The sequence below is a fragment of the Pelodiscus sinensis genome, chromosome 1 (assembly GCF_049634645.1).
Source record: "Pelodiscus sinensis isolate JC-2024 chromosome 1, ASM4963464v1, whole genome shotgun sequence".
NCBI lineage: Eukaryota > Metazoa > Chordata > Testudines > Trionychidae > Pelodiscus > Pelodiscus sinensis.
This window is the reverse complement of record NC_134711.1, coordinates 149,804,328-149,826,545: the sequence shown is the minus strand read 5'-3', so window position 1 is coordinate 149,826,545 and position 22,218 is coordinate 149,804,328. Positions and strand designations below refer to the sequence as shown.

The 22,218-nt window shown below is 41.7% G+C and overlaps 1 protein-coding gene across 9 annotated transcripts in view; it reads right to left on the bottom strand.

Moving 5' to 3' along the window:
* The window catches only part of ST3GAL6 (ST3 beta-galactoside alpha-2,3-sialyltransferase 6), a 96,527-nt gene that overhangs the window by 13,736 nt on the left and 60,573 nt on the right, over nt 1-22,218 (bottom strand). For all 9 annotated transcript variants that reach the window (XM_075907166.1, XM_075907157.1, XM_075907142.1 and 6 more), the window contains 4 exons: nt 19,779-19,856; nt 9,463-9,566; nt 6,055-6,118; nt 2,220-2,315 (listed from right to left, as the gene is read on the bottom strand). In XM_075907166.1, the coding sequence (XP_075763281.1) occupies nt 2,220-2,315; nt 6,055-6,118; nt 9,463-9,566; nt 19,779-19,856 (342 nt within the window). The remainder of the gene's footprint in view (nt 1-2,219; nt 2,316-6,054; nt 6,119-9,462; nt 9,567-19,778; nt 19,857-22,218) is intronic.

Sequence of the window (22,218 nt, the reverse complement as noted above, 5' to 3'; positions counted from 1 at the left end):
CTTGACAGGATTCTGTGCATCATTCACCTAGTTTTGATTTATGGGGTGGGTGTATATGTGTAAAATCTCTCTCTTTTTTTTATTAATTTTGTATGTTCTGAGTGACTACTGCTTTGAGACACCCCAGCAAGATATTGGGGATGATGTTCTGCTCTGAACAGTTAAACAAGATGACGAGCAGTGGTAGAAATCACCTTCACGCATCCTTTATTTTGTAGCTGTCCTGTACTCTGTGGAACAATCTGCCAATCCCCACATGCTAAGAACTCAACCAGCACTCGTTAAAATCCACTACTTTCACAAAGTCTCAAGAGGATCATCTCCCTCATCATCATCTCTATCACTTTGCATTTTACACTAGGTTCAAAGGGGGCCAGTTACAGAACCCCGCAGGTAAGCATAAGAAAGGGCACCTTACCAGAGTGTTAAATGTTGGGAGGAGGAGGGACATGGAAAATTGCAACAGTGTCATAGGAACAACAAGAGGGAAATCAGATACAAGGAGAATGCGGAATAAACAGAAAGAATTGAAAGTATCAGAATGCAAACTAAATTATGACTAGCTTTGGATGGTTTAGACAAAAAAAAAATCCTGCATCTTGGGTGGGAGGTTAGACTAGAGGACTCTTGTCAGTCCTTTCTAATACAATGAGTCTATGATGTAACTGGCATCTCAGATACCAGATCATGCATATAAATTCTGTGAAAGACACCAAGCTGGGAGGTACTGCAATCATTGTGGGGTCTGATTCAGAATTCAAAATGACCTTAACAAATTGGAGAACTTTTCTGAAATCAACCAACTAAAAATCAATAAAGACAAGAGCAAAGTATTACAATTGGAGAGAGGGGAAAAAAAAAATCACATGCACAGTGTGACGGGGTGACAACCCCACACTAACCGGGGCCCCCCTAGGGGGCAGGAAGGAGCGGACGGCTTCCCCCGCCAGGGGGGAGGCAGCGGCGGCAGCTGGGATGCGCTGCCCGGCCAGCGGCTTGGCTGGCGCTTTAGCCGGCGTGCCAAGGGAGACTTCCCCCACCCCGGGAGAAGCTGCGGCAGCAGGCATGCACCACACGGACGGCGGCTTGGCCAGTGCCCCCACTGATGCCCCGGGGAAGGCCACAACGAACAAGGGCACCAGGAAAAGCACCGGGGGCAGGGTCAGCAGGGAAGGGGGAGAAGCCAACTGGGCAGGCGCCTTAGAAGAGGGTGTGGCTGGGTCCTGGAGAGCAAGGGGCAGTGTCCTCCACAGTATAAAGGAGGTGGGGATACTGGTAGCAGGGAGGCCAGCCAGAGCAACAGATGAAGGGGCTCCAGGCCTCCAGAAAGAAGCGGACGGGACACCTGTGTGAGCGGGGGTGAGGAAGCAGCCCAGGGTGGGCACAAATCAGATGCCTGCGGGCTGATGAGTTGCAGCACGTAGCCCCATCAGCCAGGTGAGGGTACAGCGGATATTCTCCCCCACCTTAGGGCCCTGAAATGGGGTCTGGAGAGAAGGAGGGCCCGGACCCCTTCACTCCCCGCTTGGGGCAACCCCTGGGAAGCCAGGGAAAAGGACATTCTCACGATCCAGAAGGGCAAGTCGAGGGAAAGTAAGGGAACAGAAGAAGAGAGGGGGGAGGGGGGGACTGGCAGACATGACTGGGGCACCCCATGACACGCAGCTACAAAATGGGAAATAACTAGCTAGGTGGCACTACTACTGACAAGGATGTGGAGGGTTACAATGGATCACAACTTGAATATGATGCTATGTCTATACTACCATTTTTGTCATTGTAACTTATGTGTCATCAGAGGGGTGCTTATTCACATCCCTGTGGGACATAAATTATATTGACCAAAGTGCTACTGTGGACAGTTAGCTGAATACCGTTCGGGTACATATTACTTTTCTATATGGAGTGGAGATGTAAGTGAATGACTTTTGAGGGGAGCTGTCAACAGCAAAATAAAGGTGACAAGGAATGTTAACGACTTTTCCTTTTATCTGTTATTTTCCCAGTTTTCAAAGATATGGGTGGGTGAAATGGGTCTGTTTATCATTTATACAGAATATAATATTGCACAATTTATAAAAATTGCTTTAAGATGACAGGAATATACAGCATAGCATGGGATTTTATTGTTAAATGGGTGCATCTATAACTATAAACAAATGAACTTTGAAGCTACTTACTCAAATAACTTCGTTACAGAAAATGAGAATACAACTTACCTTATCACCACATCATAGGAGTCAATTTTCTCCCCTAGCGTCTTGTTTCGAAGTACTCCTCCATTGCCAACAACTACACACCTTCTACAGGACATGCTGTTGAACAAATGGAACTTCAATATGTATGCTCATAAAACATTTCAAATTTATTATGGTTTTCCTTTAAGGTGTTCCTGTCCTATGAACGTTTGGTTCAGTTTAGTTACCACTGTTTGGATCTGATTTGATTTTTGTTTGGTAAGGTGGGTATCCAACAGCACCCAAGTCACATTCAAAATCAAACACTATTGTAACATTCCAGCTGGGACTGAATTATTTCAGAAATTGTCACAACCATGAAATAACTGATTTATCAAACACCTAGCATTTACAGATTATATTTAAATCAATAAATAGCAAAGCACTCTACAAAGGGCACAACTAGTTGACAAGTTACAGTACTACTCAGCATACCTACAGTACTGTAATTTAGCTTACAGTACAGACTAGGACTTCAATATACAAAGCAGCCCTTTTTTCAGTGGAAGTATTGATTCAGTCAAGTTGTACTTGACAGAGCAAGAGTGGAGGAATCAGAACCAAACACATTCCTGAAGAATAAAGCTTACAGAAGAATTGAGACAAGATGTCTCTCAGCCCTTGTCAAAGTGTTATAATTAAGGCTAAGGTTTAGTCAGGGGTGTTTTTTAGTAAAAGTCATGGACAGTTTTGGGCTAGGAATGTCTGTTTATTGCCTATGACTTATGACTTCAAATGGGTAATAAAGCTGCTCCTGGGACCACTTCTCTGGGAGCCCCAGGGGACCAATGACTGCACCCTACTCTAGTGGCGGAGGCTCTGAGGCCCTCCTGGGACTACTGTTAGTCTGGTGGCCCCCGGGGCCAGCTTTACTGCTGCTCTTCCAGTGTCCTAGAGCCACCTACATCAGCCACTGCTATGGCAGCTCCAAGGCCAGCTGATCCAGCAGTCATGGAATCAGCCACATCAGTTGACACAGAATTCATGGTGGTCCCACAACAAGCAGAATCCATTACTTCTATGACCTCCGTCACAGACTCACTTCTTACCCCGACTCCTGTAACTCTCATTTCACAAGGAGTAAGGAAAGTTGAAGGAAGAGTGATCTCCCTTCAACCTCCTGCTGTGTAAACAGCACCTAAAGTCAAATTACTTCAACTTATGCTACGTAATTGACATAGCTGAAATTGTGTAGCTTAATTCGACTTTTGCCGTGCTGTGTAGCTCACAGGTGTTGTTTTACTAATGGGAGCCAGGACTTGAATATAGAGTTCTGATAAAAAGAACACATAAGTATCAGGAATATAAGTATCCCATATATGGAACTGGCATGCTTGAATGACATCCAATTGCTGTATTCCAAAACTATTATTCAGACCTGCAAATGCTTATTCGAACCAGCAATTCCACTGATTTCAATAGGACTACTCATTTGAGAAGGGATTTGCCAATATGTATTTCCGATAAGACTGGGTTTCAAACTGCATCCCTATTTTAAAATATATATATATATATATATATATATATATATATATATATTTCTCTCCTCTTCATTCTGGATTGTTCTACCAGTAAGCCATATAATTTGCTTATTTTAATACAGATTTTGATACAGATTTTAATAGGTGTCTTCATGACTACAAACCACTTAATACAAACAATGTCTGAACCAGAATGAGATGAAAAATTACTGGAAAAATCACTGTATATTTTTTAATATGAGTAAACAAGGCTAAATTACAGTAGTTCTAAATTGTATAATTACTTAATTGCTATTCTACACAGAGCTTTTGAGAATCCTTTCCAATGACTAATGTTGTATACTATAATACATATACCCAGGACTCTCTATATCCTATAGTGATTCATGCTTTGTCTATACTGCACAAATTACATTAGTTAAAACAGAATATATAGCACCTAGTCATTACACTGAGACTTATTTTAACTACTACCTGTTAAGTAACCACATTACTAAGTGTTTTCATACTAATGTATAATTCTGCAACAACAAAAACAAAAGGTAGAAAACCCACTAACCATCATACAGACACAGACACACTAAAGTAAGAGTGGAGGGAAAAACAACCTTTGTACAGTATTGTATTTGATCTGTAGTGAAGCTTGCTAAACTTAATTCTGCTACCTAGTTTTGCTCAGCTCTCAAAATAACTAGAAGAAACTTGACATATTTACTGCAGATACTACTGAATATAAGGATTTTCTACACAAACATCTGTAGGTTTGCTTTCTTCAGGATGCCAGTCAGCAGCAGCATGATCTTTCAATATGGCACTCCTCTAACGCTATGAATGGCTTCTGCACTAGTCTCTGGGTGGCAGTTTTTTTTAAGTACACAGACACCTAAAGATGCAGACAGGAAGCTAGCAGGAACAGGAACCCTTAGATGCCTAAATATTTTACAAATCTACACTTTCCTTGTGTCTTCACTGATTGAGGCTGCTGTTGAAAAGTGAAATCTTTTCTGAATTGAGAGCTCCCTGGAAAAAATTGGTCAAATGTGGAAAAAAGACCATTTTCCTAGCTCTAAAATATAGGCCTAAAATAAACTAAAGCTTGGATTTAGCCTTCATGTTCGTAAGTTACAATATACAGAGTCCAAATAGTATGTTTAAAATATGCCCCTGGCATTCTGATATAGGGCAATAATTATAGCTTAACTAGAAGACTTACTGGGCATTGCCCACAGCGAGGGTGGGGTCACGCACTGTGGATGTTGGCCTGGAGCGGGGGACAGGGCAGAGCTGTACACTCCAGCTCCTGGCTTTGCCCTAGGAGCAAGAAGATGGGGGAGGAGAGGCCACACAGGCCACCTATCGGCACTCCCTGAAACTAGCCTGGGGGCCACAGGGGCTGCGCAGTGGCCAATAGCTGCTCTCTGGAGCAGGCCAAGGGTTTTAGCTGCTGCCAGCCAGTGGCGTCCCACTAGGGCGCTTGCTGCCTTCATGTGGTCATTACACTGTATAACTGCCTCTGCTAGAAGACTCCTCCCTTTCCATCTTATGAGAAAATCAAATTCCAGACATCTCATTGTTCTGGCACAACCAAACTCTGGCCTTGCTTTAAGTTAGGATAAGAGGAAGCTGCACATCACATTTGGTGGTCCTGATTCTTATTGTTTAGGAGGAGTTCTGGAACAAACAAGACTCACAGAGAGACAGACAGACAGCGTGTATTCCATTTCATTCCCACTCTCTATCAATCACCGGATTGCCAGAGATTCTTTGGTGGTGCAAAATAAAGTAAGAGACCAGAAATATGAGAAAGTTGAATCCGTATTAGAACTACTGGATTTTTATTGATATATTTATTGGTGTATTTCCCCAGAACAGACATGGCCACTGGTGGTGAACTGTTGGAAACCCACCTCAACCATGTCTTCTAAACTTGCACTAAAATCTTGTTTAGCTTTGCCTATATACTCCCAGGCTTTTCAATAGGAAAGTCATAATATGGGTGGTAGAGAGAACTGCAATTCCCAAGACTTTAAGGGAAATGGGTCCATATTCAATTAGCAACCCCCTGAAGCATTTAAACTATCTTAAGAGCAAAAACAAGATTCTAAGCTCGCCCACAAGAAGAACATTTTGAATGCTGACCCTACCTGAATTTAAAATATGGCTTAATTATACATTAGGACCACTTGCTAATGTATGTATTTTAAAATACAGTGTGTCAGATTCTGATCTCAGTTAAACTACTGTAAATCCAGAATAACTCCCCCGATCTCACTTCCTGACTGACTGTTACATTTTAAAACACAAGAACAAGAACAAAAATATAAAAAAACTCTCACCCCTCATCTTCATTGAATAGTCCACAATTTGGTACTCTTGAAAGGCTTCGGTGAAAATAAATCTCTAGAAAGCAGATAGTGAGAAAAGTGTTTAAAATGAAAGAGGTCACAGTATAAACATACCACTTGAGTACAGCATTTTTAGCCAGAATAGCTTTTCTCCATTCATTTTCTGCCCAGAAAATAGAAATCTGAACACTGCCATAATTTAAGACTATATGTTAGTTCACAATCAGTTTTATTACAACTTCTCCGGGATAAACAGCTACCTCTCTCATGTATGCCTGGGTCTGAGAACAGAGTGGGATTCAGATTCAGAGACTACAGATCTGAAACTACTAAACACAGATGAGTACAGTAAATATGGTAGACCAGAATCGCAAATAGCAACTTAACAAGGTTCACTGTTAGACACTTCTATCTAAATGGCTCCCCATCATGATTAGCATCTGCATTCCTCACAGTCTTTAATGTATTTATCCTCCCAACATGACTGTGAAGTGAGGTGATGATATCGTCTCATTCTACAGATGGGGAACTAAGGCACAGAAAGACTAAGGCCCAGAATTTGAAAGGTATGTAGGTATTACTCCAGTCAGCATTGCAAGTCACTTACAAACTATTTTCAAGTGATTTTGGCAAGTAAGAGCCTAAATCTCTTTGTTTTCTTCTCAGATTTTTAAAAGGCGTTAATGTACCTATCTACATCTTTTGGTGGCCTAAACACTTTTTAGAAAAACTGGCTATAAATGCGTAACTTACTTTTGAAAATGGGACTCTGCTATCTAAGGCTATGTCTACACTGCAGGGTTTTTCCGGGATACCTCAGGTATCCCGGAAAAACCCTGCCACGTCCAGGGACTGCGTTTGCTCTTATGCTTTTTTCGTGAAAGATCAAATGCGTTCTTTCGGGGAGCCCTGTATTCCTCATTTTATGAGGAAAAAAGGCTCCTCCAAAAAAAGAGGAGACTTTTCCACCATTTGACCCCATCTAGCTAGGGCCAAGTGGCAGAAAAGCCTCTTCTGAAAAAACAATCGGAGAAAGCTACGCAAATTGTAGAGTGCAATTTGAATAGATTTTTCCGATAAAACCCAATAGTGTAGATGTAACCTAAGTCACTCGGCTTTGTAAAGCTACATGGGGCAATGTCTAAATCCCTTTAAAAGTCTGGACTTAAGTGACTTACCCAATGCTACCCAATAAGTGAGTGACAAAGCTAGGATGAAAATTCAGTAGTTCTTGACTCTCATCTCTTTGCACCATAGAAACTTGAGAACATAACAGCCATACTGGATCAGCCCAATGGCCAATCCAGCCTTACATCCTGTCTTCCAACAGTGGCCAAAACCAGGTTTTTCATAGGGAATGAGCAAAATAGGGCAATCATCGAGGGATCCATCCCCTACTGTCCAGTCCCAGCATCTGACAGTCAAAAGACTAGGGACACCCAAGCACGAGGTTGCAACCTTGACCATCTTTGCCACTGATTGACATAACCCCCATGAATGCATCTCATTCATCCAGGTATCCTTTTTATCTTCACAACATCCTCTGACAATGAGTTCCACAGGTTGACAGTGTGTTGTGTGAAGAAATATTTCCTTTTGTTTGTTTTAAACCTGATGACTATTAATTTCATTTAGTGGCCCTTAGTTCTTGTGTCGTGAGGAGCAAATAATACTTCCTCATTTATCTTCTCCACACCATTTATGATTTTATAGACCTCTATCGTATTTCCCTCAATCACCTCTTTTCTAAGCTGAAAACTCCCAGTCAGTTTACTCTCCCCTCATATGCAAGCTATTCCACAACTTTGATCATCTGTTGCCCTTCTCTTTACCTTTTCCATTTCTAATATATCTCTTCTGATATGGGGTGACCAAAACTGTGTTCAGTATTCAAAGAGCGGGTATGCCATATATTTACATAACATTATGAAATGTATGGTGTTGTTATGTAACTCTTTCCTAGTGGTTCCTCACATCGTTAGCTTTTTTAAACTGCTGCTACACAGTTAGCAGATGTTTCCAGAGAAATATCCACTGTGATTATAAGACTTTGCATATATCAATATTGATACTGATATAGCATTTATCGTCTGCCATTATGTTGCTCGGTCACCCAGTTTTGTGTGATCCCTTTGTCACTCTTTATGGTCTGCACACTTTGCTATCTCACTGTTTACCCCTTCCCCAGGTCACTTATAACTATGTTGAACAGCTTGGGTCACAATACAGATCCCTAGGGGACACTGCTATTTATCTCCATTCTGAAAACTGATCATGTATTCCTACATATTGTTTCCTATCTATCTCTTATCTCACTACTGATCCATGAGAGTACTTTCCCTCTTGCCCAATGACTGCTTAATTTGGTGTGAGATCTTGTCAAAAGCTTTCCAAGGGTATGTCTACACAGCAAAGTTATCTCAGAATAACAGCTGTTATTTCAAAATAATTATGCGAGTATCTACACAGCCATTCCATTATTGTGAAACAATTTTGAAATAATGGGCAGCTTATTCCGAAATCTGTAAACCTCATTGTACGAAGAATAACACCTATTCCAAAACAGCTATTTCAAAATAAGGCGAGTGTAGATGCTCCACGGCTGTTATTTTGAAATAGAATGGCCTTGGTGAGGGGCTAAGTTATTCCTCCCCAGTGCCTCCTGGGGCTCTAAATCGAGATAGCACGTCTACATTAAGGAAATCTGCCTCTGTTTAATTTTGAGGCTTCCCTGCACTGCAGAAATGCTATTTCAAAATAAGTTATTTCGGAATTATTATTCCGAAATAAATGTGCAGTGTAGATGTAGCTCCAAAGTCCAACTACCCTTGTCTACATACTGCCTCACCAACAATAGTAGTCAGTGTGTGTGTGTGTGTGTGTGTGTGTGTGTGTGTGTGTGTGTGTGTGTGTGTAATTAAGTACTGTACCTGAATAAAAGAAAGTAAAGATCCATTTAATAATTTATAGTAAGTATACAACACACTGAGCATGGATTCTGACTCCGGTTTGAGCCCCAACGTCCCTTCTCTCCACATACAAATCAGTCTGACTCAGGTCAGCAAGCACTTGGGACCCAGATCCTAGGACCCTGCTTTTGGGGGGAAGGGGGGTTGTCAGAGTCCTGCTTATTATTTTGCAACTTGAATATAGTTCCAGCAGCAGATGCAAGTCAGAAGGCCTGCATAACATAGTACAGACATGTTAACAAAGCTTCAATATCCAAGCCATCAACTGTTAACCCAGGTTTCCCATACAATGAAGATACTCAAGCACAGACTTGGAAATACTGGTGTTCACAAGCCTGGGTGAGGCAAACCTAGTCTTAGCATGCACTGTAAACATATCCATAGATACAGCTTATATTTCATACTGCATGCATCCCCAATAAATACTTACCTGTTCTCTTCATTCCATAAGGTAACTCAATCTTATCACTTCCATAGAACTGTGCTACTTTCATGAAGTCATTAGCACACAGGAATGGATATATTTTCTGAAATCTAGAAAGAGAGGAAGAACAGAAAGTTTATTTTTAATAAAAACACTCATGCTCATTTGAATCAACCACTAGTGCCAGCAATCATTTTAAAAACCTTTCAAATAAATACTTTAAATCGCATGCTATACATTTATTAGTAATTAATGAGTGCCTGGGAAACAGCCCAACCCCATTGAATGGGACAAATCATTTTTACAGTGTGACAGTATTCAGAAATTTGAACAAAAAGGAAGTCACAGGGACAGAGTCTCTGCTGGTGTTAACTGGCACAGTTTCTTTGAAATCAGTACAGCTGTGCCACTTCTCACCGGCAGATAATTAACCCAAAGCTGGAGAGAGTGTGCAACATGCTAACACAAAGCACAATTCTTTTTCGTGTGAAAAATTATTATTCACACTGGGGGAAAGAGAAAGGAAAACTAATTAAAAGTTTTAAAAATTACAGGGCGGGGGCAGATTTCTTAAAGAGGAACCAGACACCCTGCTCTGAAGAGATTTCTTTGTGTTAACTTTAATACACTGGGAAGGTGCTCAGATTCCATAGTGAGTAGCATTGTGTCAGAGGCCAAAGAGAGGAGACAAGTTAATTGCTCATTCAGAAGGCTTCTCTATTGCTGTCTATCCAGATTATATCACACAAAGAAGCTATATGGAATAAGTTGACAAGTCAAGTCGAACACACATACAAATTGCCAATCTAAACCTGTAAAGTGCTGAAGGCCTTCACCTTCCATGGACTTCCATGTACAACTTCCCTGCCATGAGCCAGCACGTGATTTGACTTCAGTAAGAACTGAGGGGCAACTTGCAGGATCAGGCCTTATATGAGGTTATTTACCTGAAATTGAAGGTTCTTCAAGGTGTGTGTTCCCTATCTATCTTCCACTGAGGGTTTACACTTCCATGCCACACATCCAAGGCTGGAGAATTTGAAAGTAGTAGCATCCATTGATCATAGAACACTAGAACTGGAAGGGACCTCAAGAGGTCAATGAGTCCAATCCCCTGCCCTCACAGCAGGACCCAGTACCATCTAGACCAGTGTTTCTCAACCTCTCTTTTTTTTATAAAGTACCCCTTTAAAAAAAGTATACGTACCTCCAGTACACAATTTTTTTCCTACTACTGCAACACATTTGTTTAAACAACTTAATCGTAGCCAGGCGGGATATGACATTTTTGGGTGTAAAATGATACTGCCAGGTGTGACACTGAGCGGATCAAGTGTGACTACAGGGCTTTGGGAGTACGGGTGAAGGAGTTTGGAGCGCAGGTGGTATTCTCTTCTATCCTTCCTGTCAAAGGTAGGGGCCCGGGCAGAGAGAGGTGCATCCTGGAGGTGAATGCCTGGCTGCGACGATGGTGTCACCAGGAGGGATTCGGCTTCCTTGATCACGGGGTGCTCTTCCAGGAAGGACTGCTTGGCGGAGATGGAGTTCACCTTTCCAGGAGCGGGAAGGCCTTGTTTGGACACAGACTGGCTAACCTTGTGAGGAGGGCTTTAAACTAGGTTTGTCGGGGGCAGGTGAGCAAAGCCCACAGGTAAGTGCTGAATGTGCGGGACTGGGAGATGGGTTGGAAATGGGAGGGACTACGGCCTATAATGGCAAGGAGAAAGGAGGGTCAGAGCACAACAGGGAGGCAAGATCAAATCAGTATCTTAGATGCCTATATACAAATGAGAGAAGTATGGGTAATAAGCAGGAAGAACTGGAATTGCTAACCAATAAATACAACTATGATATCATTGGTATTACAGAAACCTGGTGGGATGGGACGCATGATTGGAATGTTGGTATGGAAGGGTACGGCTTGCTCAGGAAGGACAGACAGGGAAAAAAGGGAGGAGGGGTTGCCTTGTATATTAAAAATGTGCACACTTGGACTGAAGTGGAGATGAACGTAGGAGATAGCTGTGTAGAGAGTCTCTGGGTTAAGCTAAAAGGGGTAAAAAACGAGGGTGATATCATGCTAGGAGTCTACTACAGGCCACCTAGCCAGGTGGAAGAGGTGGATGAGGCCTTTTTTAAACAATTAACAAAACTATCCAAAGCCCAAGATTTGGTGGTGATGGGGGACTTCAACTATCCAGACATATGTTGGGAAACTAACACAGCGAGGCACAGGCTATCCAATAAGTTTCTGGACTGCATTGGAGACAACTTTCTGTTTCAGAAGGTTGAAAAAGCTACCAGAGGAGAAGCTGTTCTGGATTTGGTTTTAACAAATAGGGAGGAACTAGTTGAGAACTTGAAAGTGGAAGACAGTATAGGGGACAGTGATCATGAAATAATAGAGTTCATGATCTTAAGGAAAGATAGAAGGGAGACCAGCACAATTGAGGTAATGGATTTCAGGAAGGCAGATTTTGATAAGCTCAGAGAACTTGTAGGTAAGGTCCCATGGGAAGCAAGACTGAAGGGAAAAACAACTGAGGAGAGTTGGAAGTATTTCAAAGGGACGTTGTTAAGGGCCCAAAAGCAAACAATTCCGCTGTGTAGGAAAGATAGAAAATATGGCAAAAGACCAGCTTGGCTTAACAAGGAGATCTTGCATGATCTCAAAATAAAAAAGGAGTCATATAAAAAATGGAAACTAGGACAACTAACAAAGGATGAATATAGGCAAGCAACACGGGAATGCAGGGGCAAGATTAGAAAGGCAAAGGCACAAAATGAGATCAAACTAGCTACAGGCATAAAGGGAAACAAGAAGACCTTTTATAAATACATTAAAAGCAAGAGGAAGACCAAGGACAGGGTAGGCCCACTGCTTAGTGAGGAGGGAGAAGCAGTAACAGGGAACTTGGAAATGGCGGAGATGCTCAATGACTTCTTTGTTTCGGTCTTCACCGAGAAGTCTGGAGATGTGCCTAACGTAGTGAATACAAGCAGAGAGAGGGTAAGTTTAGAAGATAGGATACACAAAGAACAAGTTAAAAATCACTTAGAAAAGTTAGATGTCAGCAAGTCACCAGGTCCTGATGAAATGCATCCCAGGATACTCAAGGAGCTGATAGAGGAGGTATCTGAGCCTTTAGCTATGATCTTTGAAAAATCATGGCAGACAGGGGAGATTCCAGAAGACTGGAAAAGGGCAAATATTGTGCCCATCTATAAAAAGGGGAATAAGAACAACCCAGGAAACTACAGACCGGTCAGTTTAACGTCTGTCCCAGGGAAGATAATGGAGCAGGTAATTAAGGAAATCATATGCAAACACTTGGAAGGTAATAAAGTGATAGGGAATAGCCAGCATGGGTTTGTGAAGAACAAGTCATGCCAAACTAATCTGATAGCTTTCTTTGATAAGATAACGAGCCTTGTGGATAAGGGAGAAGCGGTGGATGTCATATACCTAGACTTTAGTAAGGCATTTGATACGGTCTCGCATGATATTCTTATTGATAAACTAGGCAAATATAACTTAGATAGGGCCACGATAAGATGGGTGCATAATTGGCTGGATAACCGTAGTCAGAGAGTTGTTGTTAACGGTTCTAAATCCTGCTGGAAAGGGATAACAAGTGGAGTTCCTCAAGGGTCTGTTTTGGGACCCGTACTGTTCAATATCTTCATCAATGATGTAGATATTGGGATAGAGAGTATGCTTATTAAGTTTGCAGATGATACCAAACTGGGTAGGGTTGCAACTTTTTTGGAGGATAGGGACATAATTCAAAATGACCTTAGCAAGTTAGAGAAATGGTCAGAGGTAAACAGGATGAAGTTTAATAAAGAGAAATGCAAAGTGCTCCACTTAGGAAGGAACAATCAGTTCCATACATACAAGATGGGAAGCGACTGTCTAGGAAGGAGCATGGCGGAAAGGGATCTAGGGGTCATAGTGGACCACAAGTTGAATATGAGTCAACAGTGTGATGCTGTTGCAAAAAAAGCAAATATGATTCTAGGTTGTATCAACAGGTGTGTTGTAAGCAAAACTCGTGAAGTCATTCTGCCGCTCTACTCTGCACTAGTTAGGCCTCAGCTGGAGTACTGTGTCCAGTTCTGGGCGCCACATTTCAAGAAAGATGTGGAGAAATTGGAAAGGGTACAGAGAAGAGCGACAAGAATGATTAAAGGTTTAGAGAACATGACCTATGAAGCCAGGCTTCATGAACTGGGCTTGTTTAGTTTGGAAAAAAGAAGATTAAGGGGGGACATGATAGCGGTTTTCAAATATCTAAAAGGGTGTCACAAGGAGGAAGGCGAAAATGTGTTCCTCTTGGTTTCTGAGGACAGGACAAGGAGTAATGGGCTTAAAGTGCAGCAGGGGAGGTTTAGATTGGACATTAGGAAAAAATTCCTAACTGTCAGGGTGGTCAAATATTGGAATAAATTGCCAAGGGAGGTGGTGGAATCTCCCTCTCTGGAGATATTTAAGAACAGGTTAGATAGACATCTGTCAGGGATGGTGTAGACGGAGCTTGATCCTGCCTTGAGGGTGGGGGGCTGGACTCGATGACCTCTCGAGGTCCCTTCCAGTCCTATTATTCTATGATTCTATGTTTCTATGATTCTATGAAAAAGTACACAAATAATAAAGCTCTGTAAAACTTAAAACAAAAATTCAGTTTTCTCCAAATTTCAGTGGTGTTGGCGTACCCCCCAGGTTTCTCTTGAGTACTCCTAAGGGTACTTGTACCACTGGTTGAAAAACACTGATCTAGACCATCCCTGATAGATGTCTATCCAACCTGCTCTTAAATATCTCTAGATATGGAGATTCTACAACCCCCCTGTGGAGGCAGGAAAAGGGAATAAGGGAATTTGTGTGCAGCCATCTTGGTCTTGTTAACTAGAGAGCAAGAGTCGGGCTAAGTCTGTGGCCTGACAACGCGAGATCTGTAATTAGACGCTGCCTTCGCCTCTCGCCTCCATAGGGAGATAAGGATAGAATGCTGACTCTGGCAGGGACCTTGAGATAAGGAGCATCTGAGTAGAACTAAATAACTGTTAACCATTGGTGTTTGTAATAGGAAGGAGACTAATTGTTATTGTTGTTATATCTAATAGACAGTATATAAACTGCTTCATAATTGCTTGTATTCGAAGATCTGCCTCGGGGGGAGGGGAGACTTCCCCCCTGTCCGAACCAGTTTTTCCCTTGCTGCAGCTCGTAATAAAACTGCCTCTGGCTACTTGTTGCTTAAACAGAACGCAGAGTGAAGGCATGTTTTCTTCCACACCCTCTAGGCAACTTATTCCAGTGTTTAACCACCCTGACAGTTAGGAAGTTTTCCTAATGTCTAACCTAAGTCTCCCTTGCTGCAATTTAAACCCATTGCTTCTTGTTCTAACAATTTTTCTCCCTCTTCCTTGGGACACCCTTTTAGATACCTGAAAACTGCTATCGCGTCCCCTCTCAGTCTTCTCTTTTCCAAACTAAACACGCCTAATTCTTTCAGTCTTCCTTCATAGCTCATGTTCTCTAGACCTTTAATCATTCTTGTTGTTATTCTCTGGACCATCTCCAATTTCTCCACATCTTCCTTGAAATGTGGTGCCCAGAACTGGACACAATACTCCAACTGAGGCCTAATCAATGCAGAGTAGAGCAGAAGTAGAGCGGCCCCGCCCCTGGATGCCCGGCAGCCTCAAAAAGTTGGGGACCGCTCTACTGTATTTCTTGGAGGATGATTAACAAGCAGTACCTAATCCGGAGGTGGGTGCAAGGAAGAGGATGAAGTTGAGTAGAGAACAGCCACGCCGAATGAGGCATCCGTCACAGAGTCTTGGACCAAGGTGTAACACGCAGTGAAGGAATGTACAGAACTCCACATGGTTGCCCTACATATGTCTGGAAGCAGTATGCCATGTAAGGTGGCCATAGTCACTGCTTGCGCTCTTGTGGAATGGGCCCTCACCTCAAGGGATGGAGACAGTCCCAATAACTGATAGTAGAGCATAATGCACTCTGAAATCCACTTAAAAACCTCTGTATGGAGATCTCCTGCCCCTTACTCCTTTCAGCTCTAGTGATAAACAGTCTACAGCAGAAGTTCTCAAACTTTTCTTATTGCATACCCTCTTACAGATCTGCAAGCTGCCCTCGTGCCCCTACCAGAATCCAGTGTTTATATTTTAATCTTTTAATACCCAAGCATTGTGCAAAATGTACAAATTATACTATGCAATCATACATCATATATGACTTCATTTTAATGTACACTTATTTTTGACCAACTTAAAAATGGCTAATAAGTACTAGTTACCATTAACGTGACAGACGAGGTTGTTTGCTCAAGCACAGGTGCATACTGTCACTATTACTTCAGTCTGGGTCCTAAGTTGTTTTCTACACAAAAGTGCCAATTTTATTCCACAACCAATAGTCTGGTAGCACTTTATAGACTAACAAAACATGTAGATGGTAACATGAGCTTTCGTTGGCACAGCCCATTTCTTGCAGTGAGTGATGACAAATCTACTTTTGCACAGATAAGTTGGAGCACAAGGCATCAGAACCTTAACAGCTCTGTCCAACAATTTGAGGAACTCTACTTGCGTTTGGGTCTAAACCCTAGCCAACTACTTTTGTTGGTACATAGTCCTGAGTCTGCCACCAGCTGAGACATTCAGGAAATTCTCTTGTTCTTATGTTGACCCGTCTTGTGGCATAGGTACTGCAGAAAAATCTGTGAAATTGTAGCAGACTCATCTGTTTGCATTTAGGGAAAGTACTCAGGTAATTTATATAATCTGTAACACTCCCACAACTATAACTCATTTGTTGTCAGGAATTCATGCACGTCTGGGAAAATTTCAGTTTTCTCCTCCATATAGCAAACCCAGAATTCTAGATTTTTTTTTTTTAAAATCACACACTCAGTTTTGTCCTGGACACTGAAGATAGCTGCATTCAGCCCTTGAAGTCTTAGATTTAGATCACTGACGTGAGAGAATATATCTGATGAGTAGCCCAGCCATGAGAGACAGGGGTAGAAGCAGCACTGGTAAGCAGATTCCCCAAAGTATCTTATCTCCTAAAAATGACTACTACATACTAAAAAACAACGAGTAGTCCTGTGGTACCTTAGAGACTAACAAATTATATATACACACACACACACTTATATATCATCAGGAGCTTTCATGGGCAAAACCAAAGCTCATGATACTATATATATTTTTGTTAGTCTCCAAGATGCTACAGGACTACTTATTTTTAAAGTTACAAACTAAAGCAGCTACCCTTCTGAGACTTCTATGCACTAAATTACACTAAAAACAGCAAAAGCTAAAAAACCAACTCTAACTATATGAAATTGTAAAGCTATTTCTATTAATTCTATTTTTTAAAGTGCATCACAGACTAGAGGACACTAGCAGCTCCAATCTGGACCACGTGGCAGTGTGAAGGAACTGAAGGCATGGTCAGGCCCTACCCTTTAATGCTTTGGAGGGTACCATGAGGTGAAGCAAGAGTAGAGGGGCAGATCAAAGGCCACGTCTACTAACAAATTCTCCAGCTCGGGACATTCATTAAACCCTCAATAGCAATCATCACTCAAAGAACAACAAAGCATTAAAATGACAATGGAGAAATAATTGATTAACTTTGTCTTAAGGAGGGAATCCAGTGTTAACAGTTGTAAGACACAACTTAAACCTGTCCAACACATTATCAATAAACTACAGCCTATACTGGAACAGGATACCATACTCCAAGAGGCTCTGGGAGACAGACCCATAGTCTCCTATAGACAACCACCTAACCTCAAGATGATTCTTACCAACAACCACAGGACATACCACACTAATACCAACCCTGGTACTTTCCCTTGCAACAAACCCCGTTGCCAGCTTTGTCCACATATTTATTCTGCTGATACCATTATTGGACCTAACCAAGTGAGTTATAAGATCAAGAACACATATTCCTGCGCATCCAGAAATATAATCTATGCTATCATGTGCCGAAAGTGTCCGTCTGCTATGTACATTGGACAAACATCTCAGACACTTCGCCAAAGGATTAATGCCCACAAAACAGATATCAGACAAGATCACAAAGAAAAAACAGTTTCTTGCCATTTTAACCAGAAAGGACACTCTCTCAATGACTTAACCACCTGCATTCTGCTACAAAGACCTTTTACATCTGCACTTGAAAGGGAATCCTCTGAACTGTCATTCATGCTAAAATTCGACACTCTCCAAAGAGGATTGAACAAACACTTGAACTATCTTACCCATTATCAAGATAGCTTCCCCAATTATCACCTCTAATACCATTAACTCACAAACATCCCACTCTCCCCACCTCTAATATCATCAATTCACAGACACCTTCCTTCCTTTCCCCCCTCCCCTGCATCCCCCTCCTGTTCTGAAATGTGATTTGTCCTTTTCATATGTGTTCATTTTTTTTAATTGTATCCTTTGGTATATATGGTTGTGACTATTTTCTTCCACTATTTGATCTGAGGAAGTGGGTCTGGCCCACGAAAGCTCATCATCTAATAAACCATCTTGTTAGTCTTTAAAGTGCTACATTGTCCTGCATTTTGCTTAAGACACATAGGCAGAGCAGTGTGCATAAGGAAATGTTACTTCAGGACAGTTTTTCATTAGAAGACTGCAGAATAAATACTTCCTTTATAGTTTTTAATGAGCCAATATTGCTACTTCCTAAGACAAACATCATGCCGTATCAAATTAAAAATATACTGAATTGAAAATCATGGAAACAGATTATGTTATCTGAAATAAACAGGCTAACTTTGATATGACACCAAACCCCAAAAGTCAATATTCTTAATAGGAATTATTAATATTAGTAATAAGCTCTACTGTTTGGAGGCAGATGGTGTTTATGCCCTGCAGAGGGGTTCTTAATTTTTCACTCTGTGAAGAGTGAATGTACCTGGTTTCTTTCTAGTGCCCAGTACCATAAAGTTAAAAATCTTTTCTTCCTATTCAACAAGTGACATAAGTTGAGGATCTGGCTCTTGTAAAACAGCTCCATAGTAGAGCTATGATAACTTATACCAGCCCAGGATATGGTCCAGCATTCTAATTCTTCTTCCCTTTTACTTCTCAAGTTACAACCAAACAAGAATACATCTAATTTTGCCTCCTTAAATGGAGTAGGAGATGTTGTGTTATAATGAGGCTAATCAAACATCCCTTGTGCACAAAGGGAAGATGGAAAGTAAACCACCAGTAACTCACTTTTTTGGTTCATGGAAATCCAGAAGTTAAAACTCACATATTTCATTAAAGGTGGAATTAATTTTTACTCATTTGATGCACTGGCTTCCAGAACAAATTGGAGCTCCATCATCAATGTGATGTGAGTTTCAAGAATACAAGTATGCTTCCATTAAAAAAAATAAAAAAAAAACAGAAATATGCAGCCGAATCCTGATAGGTTAGACTAAATTTATCCAGTATTTTTTATACAAAACGGTGTCCATAAGCAGATAATTTCCCCAACTGTGTATGATGTTCAAAAATTTACTCAACAAATTTTAGTTTATTCTTCTCTCTATGGACTGATAAGACAGTTCACCCAGTTCATCCATTTTCACAAACTTGAGCTGTGGTAGCTAGAATTAACATGATGTAACTAATCCTGTTTCCTGATTGGATGAACACCTTTTGGCCTTGAAACTAGACTGGATGGCACTGAATGGTAGTTACAGCCACAGAATCTTGGGCCTTCAGAGCCCATACCAATGCCCACTAAAATCATCAGGAATATTCCCTCTAAGATATATGAAGTTATAAGAAATATGTTGTATGGTTTTCACTAACACATTTTTATATATATATATATATATATATATATATATATATATATATATATATATATATATATATATATACACATACACACACACACACACACACACCACACACCACACACCACACACGCGCATCACTAACACTTATTTTTATATATAAATTACTTTCAGAAGATCATAATCCTTTCCCCAATACCTTATAAAGAATCTTTATATGCAAGATCATGATTATAATAAAATGAGATATATGGGTGGTGGGAGAGGGGAGTTATAAGTGGCTCCCCCAAGGTTGATTTATGTTGACAGAGTGGCACAAAGCAACTGGTGTATACTCAGGAATCTGATCCCAAGGGTCACATGTGATCTAGTAGCGATGATGAAAAACATTAGTGGTTAACATGTGTTGATAACAAAATCTCCCTTTCATTTAGCACACTGCCATTCATAATTTGAACTTACTTCAATAAAGATAAAAATGGTGGCATCACTGGACAAGTTTCTAGTACAGTTTTTCTTTCTACAGCCGTATGAGGCAGCCTAAAAGAAAAGAATATTAAAGAATTAATAGAAATCTAACAGACAACTAAAGCAGGTGGTAGTAACTGGCTGAGAAATTTTACAACCAAGCTCAATAAATGGACTTTTTTTAAAGTTCCAACCATGTCAATAGAGCCCACTAAGAAGGAGAAAATAAATATAGGCCATAATAAAGGTTTACAAAGTAGATCTTCTGGGTGCTTTCATATTAATTTTGCTACTTAACACTGTGCTTCTTACTGGCAAGGCTTATCATTCAATGCTGCTCCAAGATCTCTTCATTACCTAGTAGTCATTAAAGCTACTATAATTGTAGGTCAGATGTTAGGGCTGACTCAACCCGATAGCTAACCCGGGGGCAGGGGCCGGGAGCTTACTAGTTCTATATTTTTGGGGCTAGTTCTGTTCAAGATCTTGATTAGCAATTTAGATGTGACATCATGAATACACTTTTAAAGTTTGTGAATGATACCAAGCTGGGAGGGGTTGCAAATGCTTTGGAGGATAAGGAGGACTAATTAGTTACATACAAATGACTGCCTACGAAGAAAAATTTCAGGAAGAGATCGAGGGGTCATAATGGCCCACAAGCTAAATATTAGTCAATGGTGTGACGCTGTCGCAAAACAAACAAACAAAAAAGCTCCATCATTCTGGGATGTGTTAACAGGAGTGCTGTAAGCAAGACACAAGTAGTAATTCTTCCACTGTACTCTGGATTGATTAGGACTCAACTGGAATAGTATGTCCTGTTCTGGAAAGATGTGGACAAGGTTTAGAAGGCAGCAAAAATAATTAAAGGTCTAAAAAACATAACCTACAAGAGAAGATTTAAAGACTTTGGTTTACAGACGCTTCCCGAGTTACGAACAAGTTATGGACCAACACTTGGTCGGTAACTCAAAGTGTTCGTAACTCAGATCCCATAGAGTTACATGGTGACCACGCTGTTCGTAAGCATAGATCGCCGTTCGTAACTCTGATCTGCATTTACGACCACTTTGGTTGTAAGTGCGGAAGGTCATAAGTGGAGGTGGTCGTAACTTAGGGAGCCGCTGTATTTAGTCTGGAAAAGAGAGGGCTAAGAGAGGACATGGTAACAACTTTCAAGAATCTAAGGAGAAGAAAAATAATTCTCCTTAACTCCTGATGATAGGACAAGCAGCAATGGGCTTAAATTGCAGCAAGGGAGGTTTAGGTTGGAAATAAGGAAGAACTTTCTAACTGCCAGGGTGGTTAAACATTAGAACAAACTGCCCTTGGGAGCACAGAGAGGACTGTGTGATGCTTACTCAACATACAGGAGCAGGTTGGTTCTCAAGCAGGGAGGCATAGGCCAGCTGGGGGCTAGCCTAACCCAAGATGATGGTTCACCTGCTGCCCATGCAACCCACTGAAAATAAAATTTGAAGGATAAGGCCTAGTTACACAGAAAGGCTGCGGCTAGGGGTTAGCAACCTTTGACATGCAGCCCTTCAGGGTAATCTGCTGGTAGGCCATGGGACATTTTGTTTATGTTGACTGTCTGCAGGCATCCTTCCCCCGCCCCTCCCCCCATCCCCGCCCACTCCAGTTGCCAGCAGCCACAGTTTGCCATTCTCGGCCAATGGGAGCAGAAGGAAGCAGCAGCCAACCTTTCACCACTTCCCAATGCTCTCATTGACTGGGAATAGTGAACCATGGCCACTAAGATCTGTGGGTGAGTGTGGCTGCAGGCTAGGACAACAGTGGGATCTTAAAAAAATAAATAAAGCAGCTAGCAACCTAGGTTCCCTACACAATGAATGGGGAGAGATTGAGATCTTAGAATGCGTTCCACATCAGCCAACTCACTGAGTGTGGTGCCACCTACGCTAGCCAGCAGGAGACGCTGATGATAGGGGTGTATCCTTGCCCTCCTTCTCTGCTGGAGAAAGGCAACCAAGTTCAGGCATCAGGGAAGTGCCTATCTCTGCAAGCAATCAACAACTGGGAAACCTTCTTCCTGAGGGTATGTCTACACTACAGCGTTAATTCGAACTAAGCTAATTCGAACTAACGCGTCTAGAACTAAAAACTAGTTCGAATTAGCGTTTTGCTAATTCGAACTAGCATGTCCACATTAAGTGGACCCTGAACCGGGCTTAAGGATGGCCGGAAGCAGTGCCGGCAGAGCATCAGAGGAGGACTTAGAGTGTGGAGATGCTGTCTCAGGCTAGCCGAGGGCTGCGCTTAAAGGGTCCCGACCCCTACCCCGGACAGACAGTTCTCAGGGGTGCCCCGCGTGCAAAGCAGTCCTGGCTTGGAGTGCCCGGAGTACCCACACTGGGCCCATCACACCACTCGGCCATCAGCCCGGCTACACTTGCCGCAGGCTGCCATC